The sequence below is a fragment of the Patella vulgata genome, chromosome 6, assembly GCF_932274485.2.
Source record: "Patella vulgata chromosome 6, xgPatVulg1.2, whole genome shotgun sequence".
Lineage (NCBI taxonomy): Eukaryota > Metazoa > Mollusca > Gastropoda > Patellidae > Patella > Patella vulgata.
Window position 1 is genome coordinate 54,021,736 of NC_065884.2, and position 19,360 is coordinate 54,041,095.

A 19,360-nucleotide genomic window follows, 5' to 3' on the forward strand; every position below is an offset into this window, starting at 1 on the left:
TATTCTGGACCTTTCGCTTGAACGATATACTCCCAGGTAATAAAATAATTCAACCCCTTTTTGGTGGAGTGGGAAATATGATCCTTTTGGGTACCTTATTGAATCGGATTGAACTGCAGGCTTTAATCTGTGCCCGGCTCTTCATATTAAATATACGCCTGAATCAAATAAAGAAATAAAGTTTAATCAAAAGTGGCCTGGATCTATAGGCAACGAATATTTTTCTGTTGTTTCAGACCACAATCACTAGATTCGCCGCTGCAGCTGAGCGATACTTTGCTCAAGGCGGATTTTTGCCAATGGTAGATGTTCCCGATGTTGGTACAAGAACGATAAGTCATGCATTCACACTGTCGCGCAGGCGATTTGTGAAAAGGATAGACCGCTTTATTTAATAGCCCGACGCTGATATCAGCGGCTCGAGCAGGAAATCTAAAAATAGTCAATTTTGAGGACCATAGTACCGTTAGCCATTGCACCCCGACAGCCTATTCGGTGTTTCTACTATCGGTCGTCCAACGGTGCATCGGTGCTGCCAACCAACCCGAGTCCGATAGCGTCCCGACAATTGCTCTCGGTGGCATCAGTGACAATTTTCTAGACGGCCGCCCTGATGTTTTGATGAACAGACACAATGTTCACCAAAATCCGATCGGGTTAATAAAAACAGGATTTGCCTAAAACACAGTCGTTTGGTGCAAAAATATTGGGCCAAAAACACATGTATATGGCACCAAAGAGACAAAATCAATTAAAAATATCCACAGGCAAACGGGGGGGGGGGGGCATATTTCGTCTGACAATATCGATGAAAAAAAGACTGAAAACAGTATTGTTGCCAAAAATATCCCCGATTACCTTCCAAATATGTTTTTTTGGGTAGGTATTTTCGTATATCGAGAACAAAGTTTCATTCCGTCCCGTAAACAATATCCCGAAATACCGTGCTTTGTAGAATACGGAAATTGTGGATGTCTTTAACATAGCGTGTTTACATCATGCAAAGACTCCACAGACGTGAATTTTGTATTAACAATACTACGAATGTTCCTGAAAATACACTAATTATTTAATGAAACATACAAAGAACAATAATTATTAGTCTTAATACAATAATTTAATAAAAGAAATTTCCATGTTATATGATGAAATCTATAATATTGGCACATTAATACAACTAACAGTGCACTTTCTAATATCACCGATAAACTATCACTGAGTTTAGATACACAATATGAATTCAAAAATACCATTGGTCTTTATAGATGAACTCTTTAGGTTATTAAATAACTGTCAAAATAGTTTTAAGATGGTATCGGACGGACGGATTGATGATAAAAAAAATAAATTAGAATTGATGATAAATTTTATGACTTGCTGAAAAATATATAATTTGTTACAATCTGTGTTAAAATCATTGTAGAGTAGTAATACTACAGATAATACCCCTTCCAGTGAAGACTATATTGTCCAAAATTTAGACACCCAAATATAATTAGTACTGCAAAGTTGAAAAAGGTTCAAACATTTTGTTTTGGCACATATAATCAAGATCAATGGATCATATCTCCCCAAAAGTTTTACTATTGTAGGAACCTTGCTTCCTGAAAATATGCTTATATTTATAACTGATATATATGTATAGAATTTGAGAAGCTTTAAACATATGGATCTATTGTGTACGAAAGAATTTCGATCACATTTACAGTTGTAGAGATTGACTTGGCATCTAAAACAATTCATAGTGAAAACATTGTAAATAACTTGAAACATCCAGAGCAAGATACCATCCACAGTGGTTGAACCAAAACCAATTTCTCCCAAAAACATTTTCAAACATTCAAATTTAAGAGAGAATATAAACCATACAAAAAAAAGTTTAAAGGCACAATCAAATTTTACATTAATATATAATAAACCCTAAAATCGTAAATCTTAAATTGAAAATTCTGCCAATTACAACACAACAATGACAAAACTATGAATACAGAACCCTAATAAAAATAAGTTTACATGCCAGAATAAAATTACCCAAGGACATGCAAACTTGAATAATATCAGATTTTGTTACAACTATGAATATCAACCCCTAAAAAAATAAGTAAACAATCCAGAGTAAGATCAGTGATTCTCAACCAGTGTGCCACGACACACCATCCTAAGTGTGCCGCGAAATTTTGAACGGCACACTAAGAAAATGTGAAAAAACGCCTGATCCCAATTGAGTATTCATTGGTGTCTACTTATAAGTTCATAGCTGTGTTTTTCTTTATTCAATTTGAGTCATTCTATGTGTCTATAACTAGTCTCTGTCTACGGTTGTATGCCGTCTGACTTACCATGTTTTTATTTTGCAAAATTCAGATATTTTTCATATATATTTATCCAGGTTTGCCGCTATTTTTTCATGTGTTCCCTGGTGTGCCGTTGGCAAAAAAGGTTGAGAACCACTGCCATAGATCAACAAACTTAAATAATATCAGACCTGTTACAACTATTAAGCTAGAACCCTACAAAAAATAACTTGCCAGAGAAAACTTACCATAAGGCTACAAGCTTTTTAAATAACAGGTTTTATTACAACCAGATACAAGAACCATAAATACTGACTTATGTGCTGCCAGAATAAAATTACCCTAGAGTTAGAAATTTAACTAATATCACATCTTGTTACAACTAATCAAATAGAACCATAGAAATTAAGTTTACATTCCAGATTAAAACTAACCTAGAATTACAAACTACAATAATATCTTATTTTGTTATGAAACAAGAACCACATAAAAAATTATTTGCCAGAGTAAAATTACCCTAGAACTACAAGCTTGTAAATAATAACAGGTTTTATTACCTCTTCATAAATTATTAAAATAAGGCAGTTCCAATTTCAGACATTAATGGCACCCAAGCATTAGCATTATCTTAAGCATTACTTCTCAATTCATCAGAATCCCAAAGCTACATTTTAGTGGACACACTTCAAAATTACAAATTCTGACATTTATTATTTAGTTATAATAAAAATGATGCCCCCCCCCCCTCTTCCTCCATTCTGTTAAAACAAATGATTATGTTTTGTTTATTATTGCGTAAAATATGTCATATATATATACAAAATATCATTTACAATTGTTTGGCTAGTATGTCAAATAATTGTCCAACAAAAAGCACTGTGAGAATTTTATACTATAAATAAGCACACATAAATATGTAAGGCCTCTGTGTCCTTGCTAAAGCAAGCCTATATCACAGTAACAACAAATTCAATAACAAATATAAGACAATATATAACATTAGAATAACAAATATAATATACTAGGAGATCTATACTTTCCAATCAAATATAATGTGGGATTTTGTCCAATTTTAAAAGTTACAATATGCATGAGCAATGTTTAAAATTTGCAGGTATACAACTACATCTACTAGATACATGTAATTACTTCTAGCGGATAATAATAATAATAAGTCTGCTGCCATATGGTGATATATTACTGCATAATTTAATTTCCTATCACCAATTTTGATGCACATTTATAAAAATCAAATGTTAATATTTACAAGTCATGGCATACAATGGGTATTATTGATAAAAAAAATATATAGACTATAGCCAGAGCTTTTTTTTCAGAAAATACAAAGCCCTTAAAGGTTTAGCTCATAAGCCAATTTACAATTTGAATCTCTAGTGTTAAAGATTTACTTCCAAGAGCAGGTTTACTATATAGTCTACCTAGTAAACTAAATTTCTAACTACCAGGAAAAACAATATAAAAAAAACACAAGGTATATATGGATATAACTACTTCTCTGTTATTAAATAACTTTTGCAAAACATACTGGTCTTTTTGAAAACATTACCTGGCTTTATGTGTTATGCAACATCGTTGTTAGTTATATCCATATTAACCTTGTTTTGTTTGTGAATAGTTAACCATACTTCTAGCTGTCACTTATGGAATTAAATAATATTATAGTCTAAAATTCCATAATAAGTCCCAACAATTTAATTATAATATATTGTTCCTCACTCTTTAGTCATTATGTGCTGTAATAGTAACAAGCATAGTTACTGCACTCACTGCATTAAAATTTGTATCACTTAAAATGTTATGTTTTGAAGTATCTCTTAATTAAGGTACCATGGTTTTGGCAAATTCAATATATTTTCCTAGTAGTCTGAACATATATCACAGTTGATGATTATGTATTTTAGAGTCATGAAAATATGTGTTTAACTGGTTTACCTTATTACTAACTGGGAAATAAAATTTGATCACATCAAATAAACAAGATAAAAAAAAAATAACACTACCTATTAAGTATTAAACAAACAATAAACATACAAAAATACACATATTTATTATAATTTACAAACGATTGTCAAAAATAGACATTTCACTGAACAATTCTTCAAAAACCAGAAGATATTCTGTGATATTAAAACCGAGTATTAAAATATATCACATATTTTGTAGTTTCATATAATTCTACCTTCTTTTTTGTCACAATAAATGAAAACCAAAAATACTCGTTGTTACTCAAAATCAAACATTCATTTTAGTTGAGCAAAATGGATAGAACAAAAGAAAGTTCAAAAATTTATTCTCAAAGTGATAATATTATGAAACTATATGAAACTTTAAATATACTTGTTGTTTAACTAATTAAAGTGGGGGAAACAGCTTTTATATTGGACGTTAATTGGAACTCTTAATTTAGTTTCAAAACACACTCGTTGCAGTATTTAATGCACTGTTGAAACAGCTGCAATCTTACCACTGACATTTTCCCAGGGAAGTAAAACGTGCTATGTTTAATAAATGATTTGTCTCCCTTGATTTGAGCTTTCAAAAAACCACAAAAAAACAGTATCTAGCAAGTCAAATTAAGGGAATACTCAACTGAAGTTCTGAAATAGTAATTCAGTCCATTCGAAATGTTTCAGACAAATACAGTGAATGATACAGCAATTACAATATGGGAACTCAAAAATCAAATTTTACAATAATTACACCTGGGAAGTAGTCGAAGAAATCTGGTTTTATAAAAGAAGAAAGTAATCCAGGTACATGTAAGTAGAGTATGTGAATGACTGGATTGGGAAGATGATCAATCTAAATGTTTATACTCATATTTTATCATAATCTGTTCTAACCACTGTGGCCATAATTGTAAATTAGGCTGTACAATTAGGCATTATTTTCCAATGAACTTGATAATTTACTAGCATCCATTAATTGATATTGAGCAAGAAGAGCTTCTGATGTTGAGTTGAGCGATGAATTCTGATTGGATGAGGATGACATGGGTATGGAACGTGACGATATCTTTCTTGAACTTTCTAATGTTGTGTTGGCACTATTAGCACTTTTTGATGTATGCACCCGACCGGGATGGGGCGATATGGTACTAGATTCTGTGTCTTCAATGTCTATTATACTTGTATCAGATTTACTTCTTGAAGTTTCACTTCTGTTAGTATATTCCTCTCTTTCATTAAGTGGCGTAGTAGATCTGTGACTCCCTCTCGCAGAAGTATTTCCATCCCTTGTCGATCTTGGTGTCTTTGCACCTGATTTTTTCTGATGTAATTGTGCAGCATTTCTAGGGGCAAAAAGTTGTTTATTTGTGTGTGGGGCCACAGAGGATTTTGTACTTTTAGTTGAACGTGTCGTTGACAAAGAGGGATGAACATAATCAATGACAGGATAAAGATTCCTTGGTGTTTGCGTAGATTTGGCTTCTACATCAAAGCTTCTATCAGTAAATAATGGACTTAATGACCTGCCGGTGGTGGGTGCCGACACAATAACAGATCCACCTGTTGATGGTGTGGACAAAGTGGATGGAGGTTGTTTGAATGTTTCAGTCGAAGCATTGTTAGAGTAGTTCTTGTATGGCGGTGGTGGACTGGGTGGACGATTAGTTCGATGTATTTGAAAACACAAACAATTGATAGTATCACAATCTAAATTACACTGACAATCACATCCCTGCATATTACCACACTGAAAAATAAAAATAACAGTCCCAGTTAATCCCTACAATCAAGAAAATCTATCTTATGGTTGTAACAGTGTATAGGGCCATGTTACACAAAAACTTCAACTAAAATCACTAAAATTAAAAATAAATTTTACGTATGTACATGTAAGTTTGGATGAAATTTTAGTTTAATAAAATTTTAAGGAGATTTAAGTTTCTGTGAAATAGGACCCTGAATTTTAAAAATTGTACACAGAAGTGAAAATCTTTCATCTCAAAAAAGCATAATTTTTGTTTTGGACATATGCACTTTACTTTAAGACTTTAAACCAAACTATTTGAACAGAAAATTATCTTTTTGGATAAATTTTATTCTAAAATTGATTATCATTTCAAGAGACCATTTCATTGTTTTTCTATATTTGTACATGACATGCATACGAATTTCACATACACAATACAAATTTTGAAGAATGATACATAACGACATATCATGGATACAGAAATATCATAGAATTCCTATCTTACAAGTTTAACTAAGCAGAAAGTTGTCAGTAATTTCTCTTATTGAAGTGAAATGAGGTTTTAGTTCTCTAATGGAATAATTATAACTGCATTTCACATGCATGCATTTAAAAACAATAAAACATTTAAATACAAAGATAACAAAAAAAATTCTGTACTGGACACAAAATATCAGAAATTGTTATTCATTCCAATATTCAAAATTGAACAACTGATGACTTTTGCAAATTAAAAATCTACAGAGTGTATTACAGAGTGTACAAAGGCCATATAAAAATATAAAAGTAAACGTTGTTTTACTCATTTCAACATAACTTCAAGCTGATCAAAGATTCTAGAAACAGATCAACAATAGAAGTCTTATCAGAAATGGCTGAAATTAAATAGCTGTAGAAATTGATAGAATTCTTTGTTTTATGATGAACAAGAAGAATGGGTGATAACTATTGTCACTAGAACATTCACAAGATTCTGCAAAGTTAATAAGGGCCATAACTCTACAATTAATTAACTGAAATTCGACAGGCTTCTGTGTTCCACTCATCTGAATAATGCATTGATGTTTAAGACAGATCAGATAATATCTTTTATATTAGAACATTCTAAAGATCCTACAAAGTAATCAAGGGCTATACCTCTGAATGGAATTATCCGAAAATTCAAAAAGATCGGATGATAAATTTAGTCTGTGCAATATTCACAGACAGATGAACGGACAGACAAAAAGGGCTACACCAATACACAACCACATTTTAATGGTATAAATATGATAATGACAACCATGACATTATTTACATGCCAAACTTTAAATTTATTACCATCCGTAAAATTAAACTTTTTATACTAAGATGCAATGAAAATGCACCACTGATTTATTATGACTGTATTTTACAGTAAAACATAGGCACTAAGGGTAAATATCAAAAGTCAGCAGGAAGTGTGACCATCTCTACGCTTTAATTAAATTCATGATTTTCAACATTCCCACACTGTCAAATTCACTTCTTTGTTATGGAGAGAATTGATCTGTGGTTAATGCATCGTTCTCACATGTTATCATCGTGATCTGATGTTGTTATCTTCTGAATTGCAGGATTTAAATGAAGCTCAAACAAGATTTACAATCGTGCATTTACAAAAGTAGACTGATTTCATTGCATCACAGTATACAACCATCCCAAACATTAAACTTATTACCATGCCAAACATTAAACTTATTATCATGCCGACCATTAAACTTACATTATCACACTGACATACAGGTTCAGGACGTACATTGAGAGGTGTATTGTAATATTGCTAAAATGGCAAAACAAATTGCATTAAATTCTAGCATCTGTATGTGAATACAGCTATACCCATAATACATCTTTTGGTTAAACCTTTCTAGAACACCTGTCTGATATTAGTTGTCACAGTGGTTGTGTACCTACTCAATCAAATATCATGATCTCTTCTTATTGATTCTTAAAGAAAGAAAATCTTACACAAATAAATCTGAGATAAAAATTTGTGTAATCTTACCGAACAACATCCATTTTCTCCAAGACATCGATCACACAAGATGATACCAACACAATCAACATCCTGTAAACACAATAACATGATATTAGACATCGATCACACAAGACGATACCAACACAATCAAAGTAATGTAAACACAATAACATGATATTAGACATCGATCATACAAGATGATACCAACACAATCAACGTCCTGTAAACATAACAACATGATATTAGACATCGATCACAAACATGATACCAACACAATCAACATCCTGTAAACACAATAACATGATATTAAGACGATTCTTGTTGGTACATGTATATGTTGTACAGTGTATTTATATAAGAGTTTCTTCAAAATAAATAACATGACTTGTGATGATTTGTTTCAGTGGAAAGATAACAATTAAAGAAGCTAAACCTTTAACGCAGTATTTTCTATAATATTTGAAATTAAAAACACAAATTAAAATTCAAGATTGGTCCTTCCCAATCAATATTAATGTTGTTTTCCAGCTGTGAAAATATAGGATCCTAATATAGTTTGGAGGCTCAGCGCGGGGGGGGTCCATCAAATGGGCACAAAACCAGACCCAACTTTTCTAGAGTGAAATTTTGCGTAGAATACGATGCCGAGTGGTAATCAGTCCGCCGTTGGGGCATTTCCGAGATATTCGGGGTCAAAGGTCAAATGGGTTCAATTTCACTGAAAGTGAACACGCGGTCATTCTTGTATCATGAAAATAAGCTGAAAATGATCGAAAGTAATCACACTATCAATAAAAATGTAAACTTGCTAAATTCACATTTGTTCTTTGTGACCCCAGAGGTCAAAAGGTCACATTTTCCGTTTTAGCACTAGGAAGATTTAAAGTAATAAATGTCAGCGTAAAATATAAAAACTAACGCTAAACCTGTTTTAATTAATAATAGGAACATTTAAAATTTATCTTTAGGTGGTCTTAGCAAATATCTAAGAACAATGCACATTTTGAAATCAGTGCACGAGTCCTGTACTCCATGATTTTGGGCGTCATTTATAATTAACAAATAAAAAACATATCCTACAAGAGAATGCAAAGTATTAATTAATGGGCGATTCACAAACGACAAAATAAAAATTTTAAAAAATGTGTAGAATGGATTGAGCAGGCGTAAATAACTTCCCTTCAATTTGGACTTTTTACAAAATTCCCCAAACATATTATCGTGCTTACCACTGAACTATAAATGCACGTATCTTAAAATTGATCACACGAAGTATCGTTATTTACGATATCCGGACCAACCTCCATTGATATCAGATTAAACAATTCTGTTTCGAAAGCAAGTTTATATATATAAAATCGCTCAATTAATACAGCTAATTAGAAATTACAATAAAAAATTGAATATAGACCTCTTTATATACATTCATATTAGATTAATATTTGCCTTCTGAACTTTTGACCCATTTTCGTCTACTTTAAGGTTCCAAAGAATAGAGCAATACACCCTTTAATCAAATAAGAAATTTATAATTAGCAAAAACTTCTCAATTGATTTGTGTACACAGTTCAGTAACGATATCTTGTGTGGTTCAAGATAAATGCTTAAAAAAAAAAACCTAGATGAAAGGACGGACAGAACCTTTTATAATAACCCTCCCTTAACATTGTTTCAAGTGCGATAATAAAAGGTTTCTTTTACGTGTACGTAATGTCTGCCAAAAGAATAACATATTCAAATATGCGCTTAGAAACACTCATGTGTAATGAAGCGCTATATAAATCGAATAATAATAAAATAAATCAAAACAATATGGTTCAAATTAAAAAAAATAAAACATTTAATATCTCGTTCTAAGTTTGATTTAAAATACCTTTTGACCTGCATACATGTATGTATAACAAAATTCTTTTGTTACTTTGCTGGTGGCTTGTACCCAGACTCGGCCGAACTTGTCACTTTTAGATTGAAAATAATTTTAAAGATTTATCCCACTGTTCCAGACTTAATAAGCTGATAACTTTTTTATATATTTTCAAATTTAGTCCAAAGATTTATCTTGTCCTGACAGCAATAACAAAATAACAACCCATATTTATAGGTGTAAGCTTATCTCTTTTTAAAGAGGCATTATGTTAGATTTAAATAAAGAGCCGATAAAGAGATTTAGCTCTTACATAATACATCTTTAAATAACAGATTTTGTGCTTAAAAAATATCCATTTACAAAGTAATACTAGATGTATTAAACAGTATTAACAATTAAACTAGTAAATCTCCATATCAAAAATATCCATTTACAAAATGTATTAACAATCAAACTAGTTAATCTTCATATCAAACAAAATGGCATAATTGTTAAATTTACAAATTTTACAAAAATAAAACAAACAAAAATCCGAACAAATGAAACAAAAGTAAAATTAAAACAAATCAATTTTGCTTGAATTGTTACCTTACACCACTGCTGTGTTTTCTGAAGTTTGAAGAAACATTTATTATGCTTCAATTCTTATCAAAACAAATCCCAACTCAGAAAATCTGTAGGCCTACTATACGTATATGTCAGAAAAAAAAAACTGAACGGAAATTTGCTCTGCAATACATTTTCTAAAACTTTTGAATTCAATTAGGTTCTTCTTTATGCCCAAATAAACCAAGTTTGAAATTTTTTTGTCTGCTATCACTCTGAATTTGATAACTTCAAACTATACAATCAAAATATAAGAGATTTTAACAGGGTTCCTGGAAAGAATAATTCAGTTGTACCAATACCTGAACTAGTACCTAACCTGTTCATAGGTTCCTCCTTTAAACTCATATGAATAATCTTACTGACTTTCAAAATAACCCTATACCATGTTCACAAGCATTCACAAGTCCAAAAGTAAAAGGGGGGTTGGATGGCCGATTGGTTAGCGTTTGTCATTGATTTAACTGGCGTGGTTTCGATTCCCCCATTGTACGTGACAAGGAAAAGGGTTGCCTGTCCAACATTCTGGGTTTTTTTCTGGGTCCTCAAGTTTCCTCCCGCTGCTAAATACACCTATCCGCATGCGAATTATTGAAATAAAATTGAACCATATGTTAGTCCCGGAATGACGTAGTTTGTGTTGAGTGGATGGTAAACCCCATTTTTCTCTCTCCCCCACTTTGAATAATCTTACTGACTTTCGAAACAATCCTATACCATGTTTGCAAGCTTTCACAAGTCCAAATGTAAAAGAGGGTTGGATAGCCGAATGGTTAGCGCATGCGCTTTGTATCATAAGGTCTGTCATAGAGTCAATTGGCCTGGTTTCGATTCTCCAGTGGTACATGACAAGGAGTAGGGTCGCCGGTCCATCCTCGTGGGTTTTCTCCGGGTTCTCCGGTTTCTTCCCACTGCTAAAGACCCCTACATGCAAGCAAATTATAGAAATAAAATTGTGTCCAGTGGATGTTAAACCCCATTTCTCTCACTCTCTCCAAATGTAAAATGGGAGAAAACTCTAGCTGAAGCATAGAAAATTTAGATTTTCTATAGACTGCTCCTTTAAATTATTAACTAGAGCGTAGCAATTGTTTTTGATCTATTCATTATCATAAATAAAGAATGAAGCCATGTCAAGTGTTCATATATTCAATATTGATTCAATATAGTACTGGTAATTGACAAACCATGATCTCTTTCCGTTTTCTTTCATCTAGTCACACATGACAGATAATCAATAAAAAATCATTACAGAAGATAGGTAAATATATATATATCTAAAAGTTAATACAAGCACACATGCAAGGCTTCATTAAGAGATTTTCAAGGCAGTCACGAAAAAAGAAACACCTTTAGAAGAACAGTTTTATTTTTATCATATAGGCCCACACACAATTGCCCGGCCTAAAATATTCAGTAAGGGTACTTTTGGGTGTACGCATATATTGTAAATTCCTACATTTGACCTGAATTCTGGCATGTATGAGGCCTTAATATACATGCTATAATTGTAAGCATATCTTCAAACAAGAATAATTTTGCTGCCATTTGATTCAATTGCAAGAGATCGGTTCAGGAGATTCAAAAATGTATTGAGTACTATACTAATGTACCTGATGTCTTAATGAGAGAGAGAGAGGGAGAGGGAGAGAGGTTCAACTCCCCTCCAAACAAATTAGAAACAAATTGCGAAACTAATATATGGTTCAATATCAATTCAATAATTTGCTAGCGCGGTGGGATCTTTAGCTGTGTGACGAAACCGGAGATCTTCAAAGAAAAACCATGAGGTTGGACAGGTGGCCCTCCTCATTTTCACTTAAAAGCAGGGAATCGAAACCATGCCACTTGACTCAATGACAGACCTTATGATCTAAGGCGCATGCTTTAAACCATTCAGTCACCCCCACAATTAGATTGATAGAATTTTTGCTCTTTAAATTAATGATAGCATTATATTATATCTTTAAATAATTTTTGGGTTCACATACATGTATTGTAGATAAGTCAGATCTCATTAATAAGTTGTTATATAAAATCAGCTATAATTTGGTAAATATTTAATTCTGGGTTAATAACAAAATAACACATCTAACACTGTCCATACATGTATAAGCCGAATGACTAATCATTAAAATTAATTACGTCATATTTAACAAATAAGATAATTGATAGGCAAAACTTAAAGCTGAAAACTATCATATCTCTGGGCATAGCCGCTAGATTCAAGGAGAGAATATGTAGAAATTCCTATCAGCAGACTCCCAGCGAGTCTGGGTGGAATGGGATTGAGAGGATGACTTTATTGTAATCTATGCTCGTTTCTTATGTAACCAGTGCTTGATATATAAAACCTAAAAACGATCTGTTGCATTGTTATTCCTGGTAAGACAAGCGTCTTAACTAATACTAAGATAACCGTCTGAACAATGGAGATAAAAATATACACAATGTGAGTCCTAACAAGAGAATAAGAAACAAATACAACCAGAGACCGTAATAGACTACAAGGCTATCAAAATATGTAGCAGAGTACATGTATGTGTCACACGTTGGATTTGGGGAGTTTTTGTTTAATTGTACTTTCCACACTACACCCCTCATGGGTCTTAATACTTAGTGCTAAATTTGTTAGATCACTAAATTCACTTTTTAGACAAGGGTGCCTAGCATTATTCAACTTTTTGTATAAACCATTAACCTTCAGCAAAATTTGAAATGAAGTCTAGTAAATTAAGTAAATATCTTAATACCTTTCTGGGAAGGCAGATACGATCACAACAGGCACAGGTAATACAAGCGACAGTTGACTCGTTATTAGCACAACATGCACCCCAATCTGTTCTCTTACCCTGAAATATGTAAGTAATAAGTATATACATCTTAAAATAACTTGATATACATGTAGGAGATTGCAATTGATTGATGAATCAATTTGTAACAAGTCTATTGCAGGTGTTGTAAAGTTATGTCAGATTTCACACTTATATCAGTGATTGACCAAGTTAACCGTGAAATGCTTTATCACACTTATTAATTAACTGACTGTGTTAACTGTGAAATGTTTTATTAATCACACTGTTCAGTGATAGAACGTGTTAACTGTACAAAGTTTGATCACGATCTGTATCATTTACTCACTGAATGTTTTAACGATGCATTATGTAAGAGAAAAATCTGCCTATTGCAGGACTTTTGGCATCAAATTTTATATAAATTATTAAAGATACATTTATTCACATTACAAGCCTATAATCAACTCTCTAGATCATCGGATGGCCAAGATTGAAATGGATTTAAAAACCTGCATGATTTAAATTTAATGATAAAATGGATAATCAAGACTGGCTATGATAATAAACTATCTATGTTACATCTTGAAACAGTAATTGGAATGAAATTTTCAATATATTCATTTTCCATTATCTATTTTTAACTACATGTATTATACTCATAACAAGAACATCAAGCTCTTTATCCTAAATCTACATGTACATAATGCATGTTTAATTATACATGTACATGTAGTATATAAAAAGTTTTATCAACCTCTTTCAGTGATTGAATGTGTTAACTGTAAAAGGTTTTATCACTTTTGTATCACTGAGAATGTGTTTGTAAAATGTTTCATAAATCACACGTGTATCATTGAATAAATGTGCTAACTGTGAAAAGTTTTATTTACCTCAAATGTACAACAAACATCTGGTTTACCACAACAAGTACAGGTAATGGTGGAACATTGTTTACCACACTGAAATTAACATTATTTACATAAGACTTAGAGATACATTTATATACGTGTTGTACTGATATCTAGGGTTGTAACATTGAACTCCAATTTAACTCAATGAAAGCATATATTTATGTATTATCAACTTTTATACAGTCAAAATATTTCTGTGGATCCTGAATACGGTCACTACATTTGTAGTCTAGTTCTGCTGACATTTAATACAAATGGTTCATCAGTATCTGACTCTACTGAATTTTCTGGGAAAATGTGGAAAAAATATTGTGGACTTACGTAGCATCTGACCAAAGCAAAAATTATAAACATCAAAATAACATAACAAGCAACAGCAATAATAACTATAGCTGCTACAGGAAAACTTGCTCCTTCACCATCATTTAAGAAAGGTACAATGGCAGAACTGGGATCATTTGTATTCTGAAGAAAAAGAATCGTAAGTCTTTACTAATAACCTCAAATGAAAACAAAATAATAAATGAGCGCAAAATAAAATTGAAGGAAACGATGAGGTGTAGGGTAGAAAATATCAAAGCAAAACTGTCCCTGTCAAATCATTACCCTCAAGACACATTATCCCATTATTCAAGACTACTGTACCCAGTTTTAGTTAGGTATCTGCAGCTTCTTTAACTACAGTATGAGCAGCTGTCAGTCATGAAAATGCCCCTGAGTGGCTGGTAAATACAGACTCTATTGTAGCTTATATTATGTATGTGTTGCAGCGAGAGAGAGATATGGGGTTTAATGTCTATTCGACACAAACTAGGTCATTTTGGGACTAACATATGGTTCAATTCTATTTCAATAATTCGCTTGCGCATAGGGGTCTTTAGCAGTGGGAGGAAACCGGAGAAAACCCACGAGATTGGACAGGCGACCCTACTCCTTGTCACGTACAACTGGGGAATCGAAACCACGCCAGTTGACTAAATGACAGACCGTTTGATACAGCGCGCACATGCTAACCATTCGGCCATCCACCCCTCCATGTGTTGTAGCAGTCTGAATGGAAATGAAATGAAATGTGGTTTAACGTCCTACTCCGAACTGGGCTAATAAAGACGGGCATACGCCATACAGTGTGCTATGAGGGAAACTTTGCCAGGACAGCGGCACTACAGCCTACTCTTATATCAAATTCCAACTGTCAAGAGATCTTTTACGTGCATGTCATGTGTACACAGGACCTCAGTTTTCCATCCTGTCCGAATAACTAGACAGCTGTCCTTGTCAGGCCCTTGGTCCTGCATCACTAAAAAGGGGAAACCACACTGGAAAATCTGGATGCACTTTCTCGGCCAATGCAGGGATAGAACACCTGACCTCCAGGCTGCTAGCCAGCCAGCGTCTTACCCACCGTGACCCTCAGTCTGAAAGGAGAAATATGATGGTCCAATGAGGAGTGAGTCTTAATATAATGATTATAATTCTATATATATTTGTACATAGATTATTTATACCGGTAATGTAGATATCAGTCTTCTTACCTGGTGCTGTTGTATCAATGGGTTGGTAGTCGACAAAGATGTATTCATTATGGAATTAATCTTGATAAATAATACTAGTACTCCTATTCTATCTTGAGCTTGAGCTATGGATCCATTTTGAGCATAATTTCTGTTCTTTCTATCCACTTAAAACCTGGTTTTACTTTGCTTGTTGTTACCGATACTGAAAGGAAATCTTTGAATGTCTGGATAGTAAGGACTTCTACAGTTTACATATGTAGGTGCTTTTGCCATTGTAAATCCAAATAATAACCAAATTACTGAAAAGTAAAAAAAAATGAAACTGAATGTGTTACAAGAACTCTAACCAGATATATTTTAATGAATAAAACCGGTTAATTCTGTGTTTAAAATCTCTTAAAGTGCTTGCTACATAAGTACTTCAATGCAAATATCTGAAGCTCTGTGACAAAGAAACAAACAATTTTATATTATAGGCCACAGGTTTAAACAATGTCAGCTGTACTATCTGGATAAGCTTGTCATAATTACAATAAAACTTGCTGTAAATGTATTTGCACAAAGAATTAGCTACAATTTGAGTTATGCAAATTTGGTGATCATATTCGTATGATTCAATATTTTGGGCTGAAACTTTCATGCACAGTAAATCACCTATTTTTTTAAAATTAGTGGCCATATTTAAATGTACTTTAAAAATTATCACTGAATATGCCTACTCTGAGAAACCAAGGACTGTTCGTTTAAGGCCTATACACTCTTCATCACTGCGGGGACAATTCAAATCTATCTAATTGTTGCATAACTGTAATATTCAAGGGATTATAAAGCTTATAAAAATCTTCAGTACACTACTCCGTTTCTGATTACAGTGGGTATAGGGCCTATAAGGTTACAATGATAAGTAATTTTAAGTAAGCTTATTGTAAGCAAATCAAACAGGTAATCGTATTACATTTTGTACAGTAGCCTAGGCCTACTCAGATTTTTGCTCAGTATACTAAACAATTCAGAAAACTTTCACAAAGGTAAAAATATAAGAAACTGTAGAATAGTTGCCACTTGTATTTGCTAAAGTCATCCCAAATTATGTTGAATACTATCAATTTCATCCAATAAAAATGGGAACCCCACCCTCTCCCAAACCACAGGAATCTGACCTTTCATCCGTATGCATACACCATACTCAACTAGACAATATGTTTTTTCTTTCAATCTAGCCATTTTGGTTTGCATAAATACCAAAAAATTACTATCCCACATAAGGATATCATAGCCAATTTTCGTTCGTTAACGCTTGTCACCGACTCCATGCGCTAACGTCACACAAAATCGATCCGCAGTGAATAGACCATTGAAACAAGGGCCAAAGATGTTTTTAGTTTTTATCTCCCTTTTAATTAAAATCCACCTTTTGCATGGTGATTTTTGTTGACTTTTGGTTGTAGAATCGAAGAAGAAGGTTTAAATATGTATTTTCTGCCAGGTTTTGGTGAATATTCATGATTTTGAGGCGGAAGGATACAAGACTTCAGAGGTTGGTTAGGTTTTTCTGTGACGTCAGCGCATGGAGTCAATGACAAGCGTTAACGAACGAAAATAATGTAAATATTGGAAACAAGTGGCTATGATATCTTTTTGTGGGGAGTATTTACGCAAATCAAAATGACTAGATTGAATAAAAAACATATCTGAGTGAATCGACAGAGGCTTGATTGCCTGACATTACTAATTGTTGAAAATTACTAAGCGAGAGCAGGTAAAATCGAGGCCTCAACAAGCATTGCATTCCTGTTCTTTTTTTTATCATATAGGCCTATACGCTAGTTCGGTGTATGCATATATATGGATGAAAGGTCAGATTCCTGTGCCCAAACAAACACTCTCTCAGAATTTTTGAAGAAAACTCTGTACAGGATTTATAAGGGAAAGTTAAACTTGGGCTATAAATAACTCTTGAAAAAGTCTACCATAATTAATGGAAATTGTTGAAATACAAATGGCTTCTTCGTTTCATTAATTTGAATAAAAAATAAAGCAATATAACTTTCAAACAGATTAAATGAATTCACAACATTCTACAAAGTGAAACAAGGGCCATTTTGAAATTTAATACAATTGTCAATTCCTCATCTAACCAATAATTAAACTTGGGCTATAAATAACTCTTGAAAAAGTCTACCATAATTAATGGAAATTGTTGAAATACAAATGGCTTCTTCGTTTCATTAATTTGAATAAAAAATAAAGCAATATAACTTTCAAACAGATTAAATGAATTCACAACATTCTACAAAGTGAAACAAGGGCCATTTTGAAATTTAATACAATTGTCAATTCCTCATCTAACCAATAATTAAAAAAGAACAATTGCATATTTTTCTGTTCATAAGAAATTGTGGGCCCGTACCATATACATGTATGACCAAATTTGAATGTGGGCCTATAATATCTAAGCCTATCACTCAGACACAAGGGCCACAGAGCTGGACACTTTTTAGCAGAACTGTTCATGATCCTAAAAAGGTTGGCCTACCGGTATCATTCATATGATTTCCCGTCTAATACTAGTCTAATCAAATTTCAATCCTAATTTCTAAACCCTATCAATAAAAAATGTCCAACCATAACTATAAATGCACAAATATACCGAGCCGCCTTCGCTTATATTTATAGGATGGAAGTAAGTAACTTACTGTCGTGGCACTGACGAATGGAGAAATTCCTGCTTTTTTATGTTGAAAGAAGAAAAATCGAAGAAACAGAACTTTTTGACTTTTTACAAAAACGCGTCACACTACAAGATCATTGTACAACTTACTGATCGAATACATGTATAATAGTCTAATTCTTCTTGTACTATAAACCCGTTTGTATTACAAAAGCATAAATATAGGTTAGTATTAAATACCTACCACTATTATACACGAACTAGTAATAATACGCTGACAACAGTACAGATTCTCCATGCTTGAAGAATGTGTCACGTGACATTTGTTTGTAGCAAACTGGTCGATGCAAGCAATTTTAAAAGGGAGACAACTTCATTTAAAAAAAAAAAAATCTAAAAGGCAGCTTTTCTTTTATATTATTACACATTCTTTCGAGATACCCCCCCCCCAAAAAAAAATAATAAAATAAAAACATTACAGATTGTCTTATGTGTAGGTCTTTTGGAAAAACGATTATTCAACCTAGAAATGTAGGCCTACAATTTAATCTAATCTTTGTAATTCTGTGCACTGTTGTCTTTCTCAAACCAGAATTTGTACAGTTTGAAATGTTTTATGGATAATATTTATGTAGGCCTATCTGTCAGTCTTTCTGGTTTCTTTTAAGCAAATAATAGTACTAGTAGGCTACATTAACCACTTCTCAGCTGCTGCCAATAGGTAAATCACTGAGGCTCGGTGAGTAAGGCTCTGGTTCATGAACCAGGAGGTCCCGGGAACGATCCTGGTTCCCCCCCACCTCATCAATGATGTAGTATATATGGAGGAACACTAGTCTACCTAGTCAGTCAGGTGTAATGGAAAACTGAAATAAGCATACAGTGTACATATTTACAAATAGAATTCAATGACAAGTTGTTCGGGCAAAATTTTGATCATAGCACACTGCATGACGTATATACCTGTCTTATAGACTGGTTGG

The 19,360-nt window shown here is 32.9% G+C and overlaps 1 protein-coding gene across 3 annotated transcripts; it reads right to left on the reverse strand.

Moving 5' to 3' along the window:
* Positions 1-1,047: 1,047 nt before the first annotated feature.
* Positions 1,048-18,700, reverse strand: LOC126823316 (uncharacterized). Of its 3 annotated transcripts, none has more exons than XM_050552072.1 (8): positions 18,622-18,700; positions 15,725-16,005; positions 14,511-14,654; positions 14,169-14,237; positions 13,237-13,335; positions 8,038-8,100; positions 7,756-7,812; positions 1,048-6,011 (listed from the first exon to the last, which is right to left on the reverse strand). In XM_050552072.1, the coding sequence occupies exons 2-8, from the start codon at positions 15,770-15,772 to the stop codon at positions 5,193-5,195; spliced, it is 1,299 nt and encodes a 432-aa protein (XP_050408029.1). In that variant the 5' UTR covers positions 15,773-16,005; positions 18,622-18,700; the 3' UTR covers positions 1,048-5,192. The 3 variants fall into 3 exon arrangements, with proteins under 3 accessions (XP_050408029.1, XP_050408028.1, XP_055957624.1); XM_050552071.1 differs by lacking the exon at positions 18,622-18,700 and adding an exon at positions 18,403-18,541; XM_056101649.1 differs by lacking the exon at positions 7,756-7,812.
* Positions 18,701-19,360: the final 660 nt, after the last annotated feature.

Coding starts and splice junctions, on each gene's coding strand:
- LOC126823316 (XM_050552072.1), bottom strand. CDS start 15,772: ATGAATACATCTTTGTCGACTACCAACCCATTGATACAACAGCACCAG. Junction 14,655..15,724: donor CATTGATACAACAGCACCAG/GTAAGAAGACTG, acceptor CTTTTTCTTCAG/AATACAAATGATCCCAGTTC. Junction 13,336..14,168: donor ATGTTTGTTGTACATTTGAG/GTAAATAAAACT, acceptor TACATATTTCAG/GGTAAGAGAACAGATTGGGG.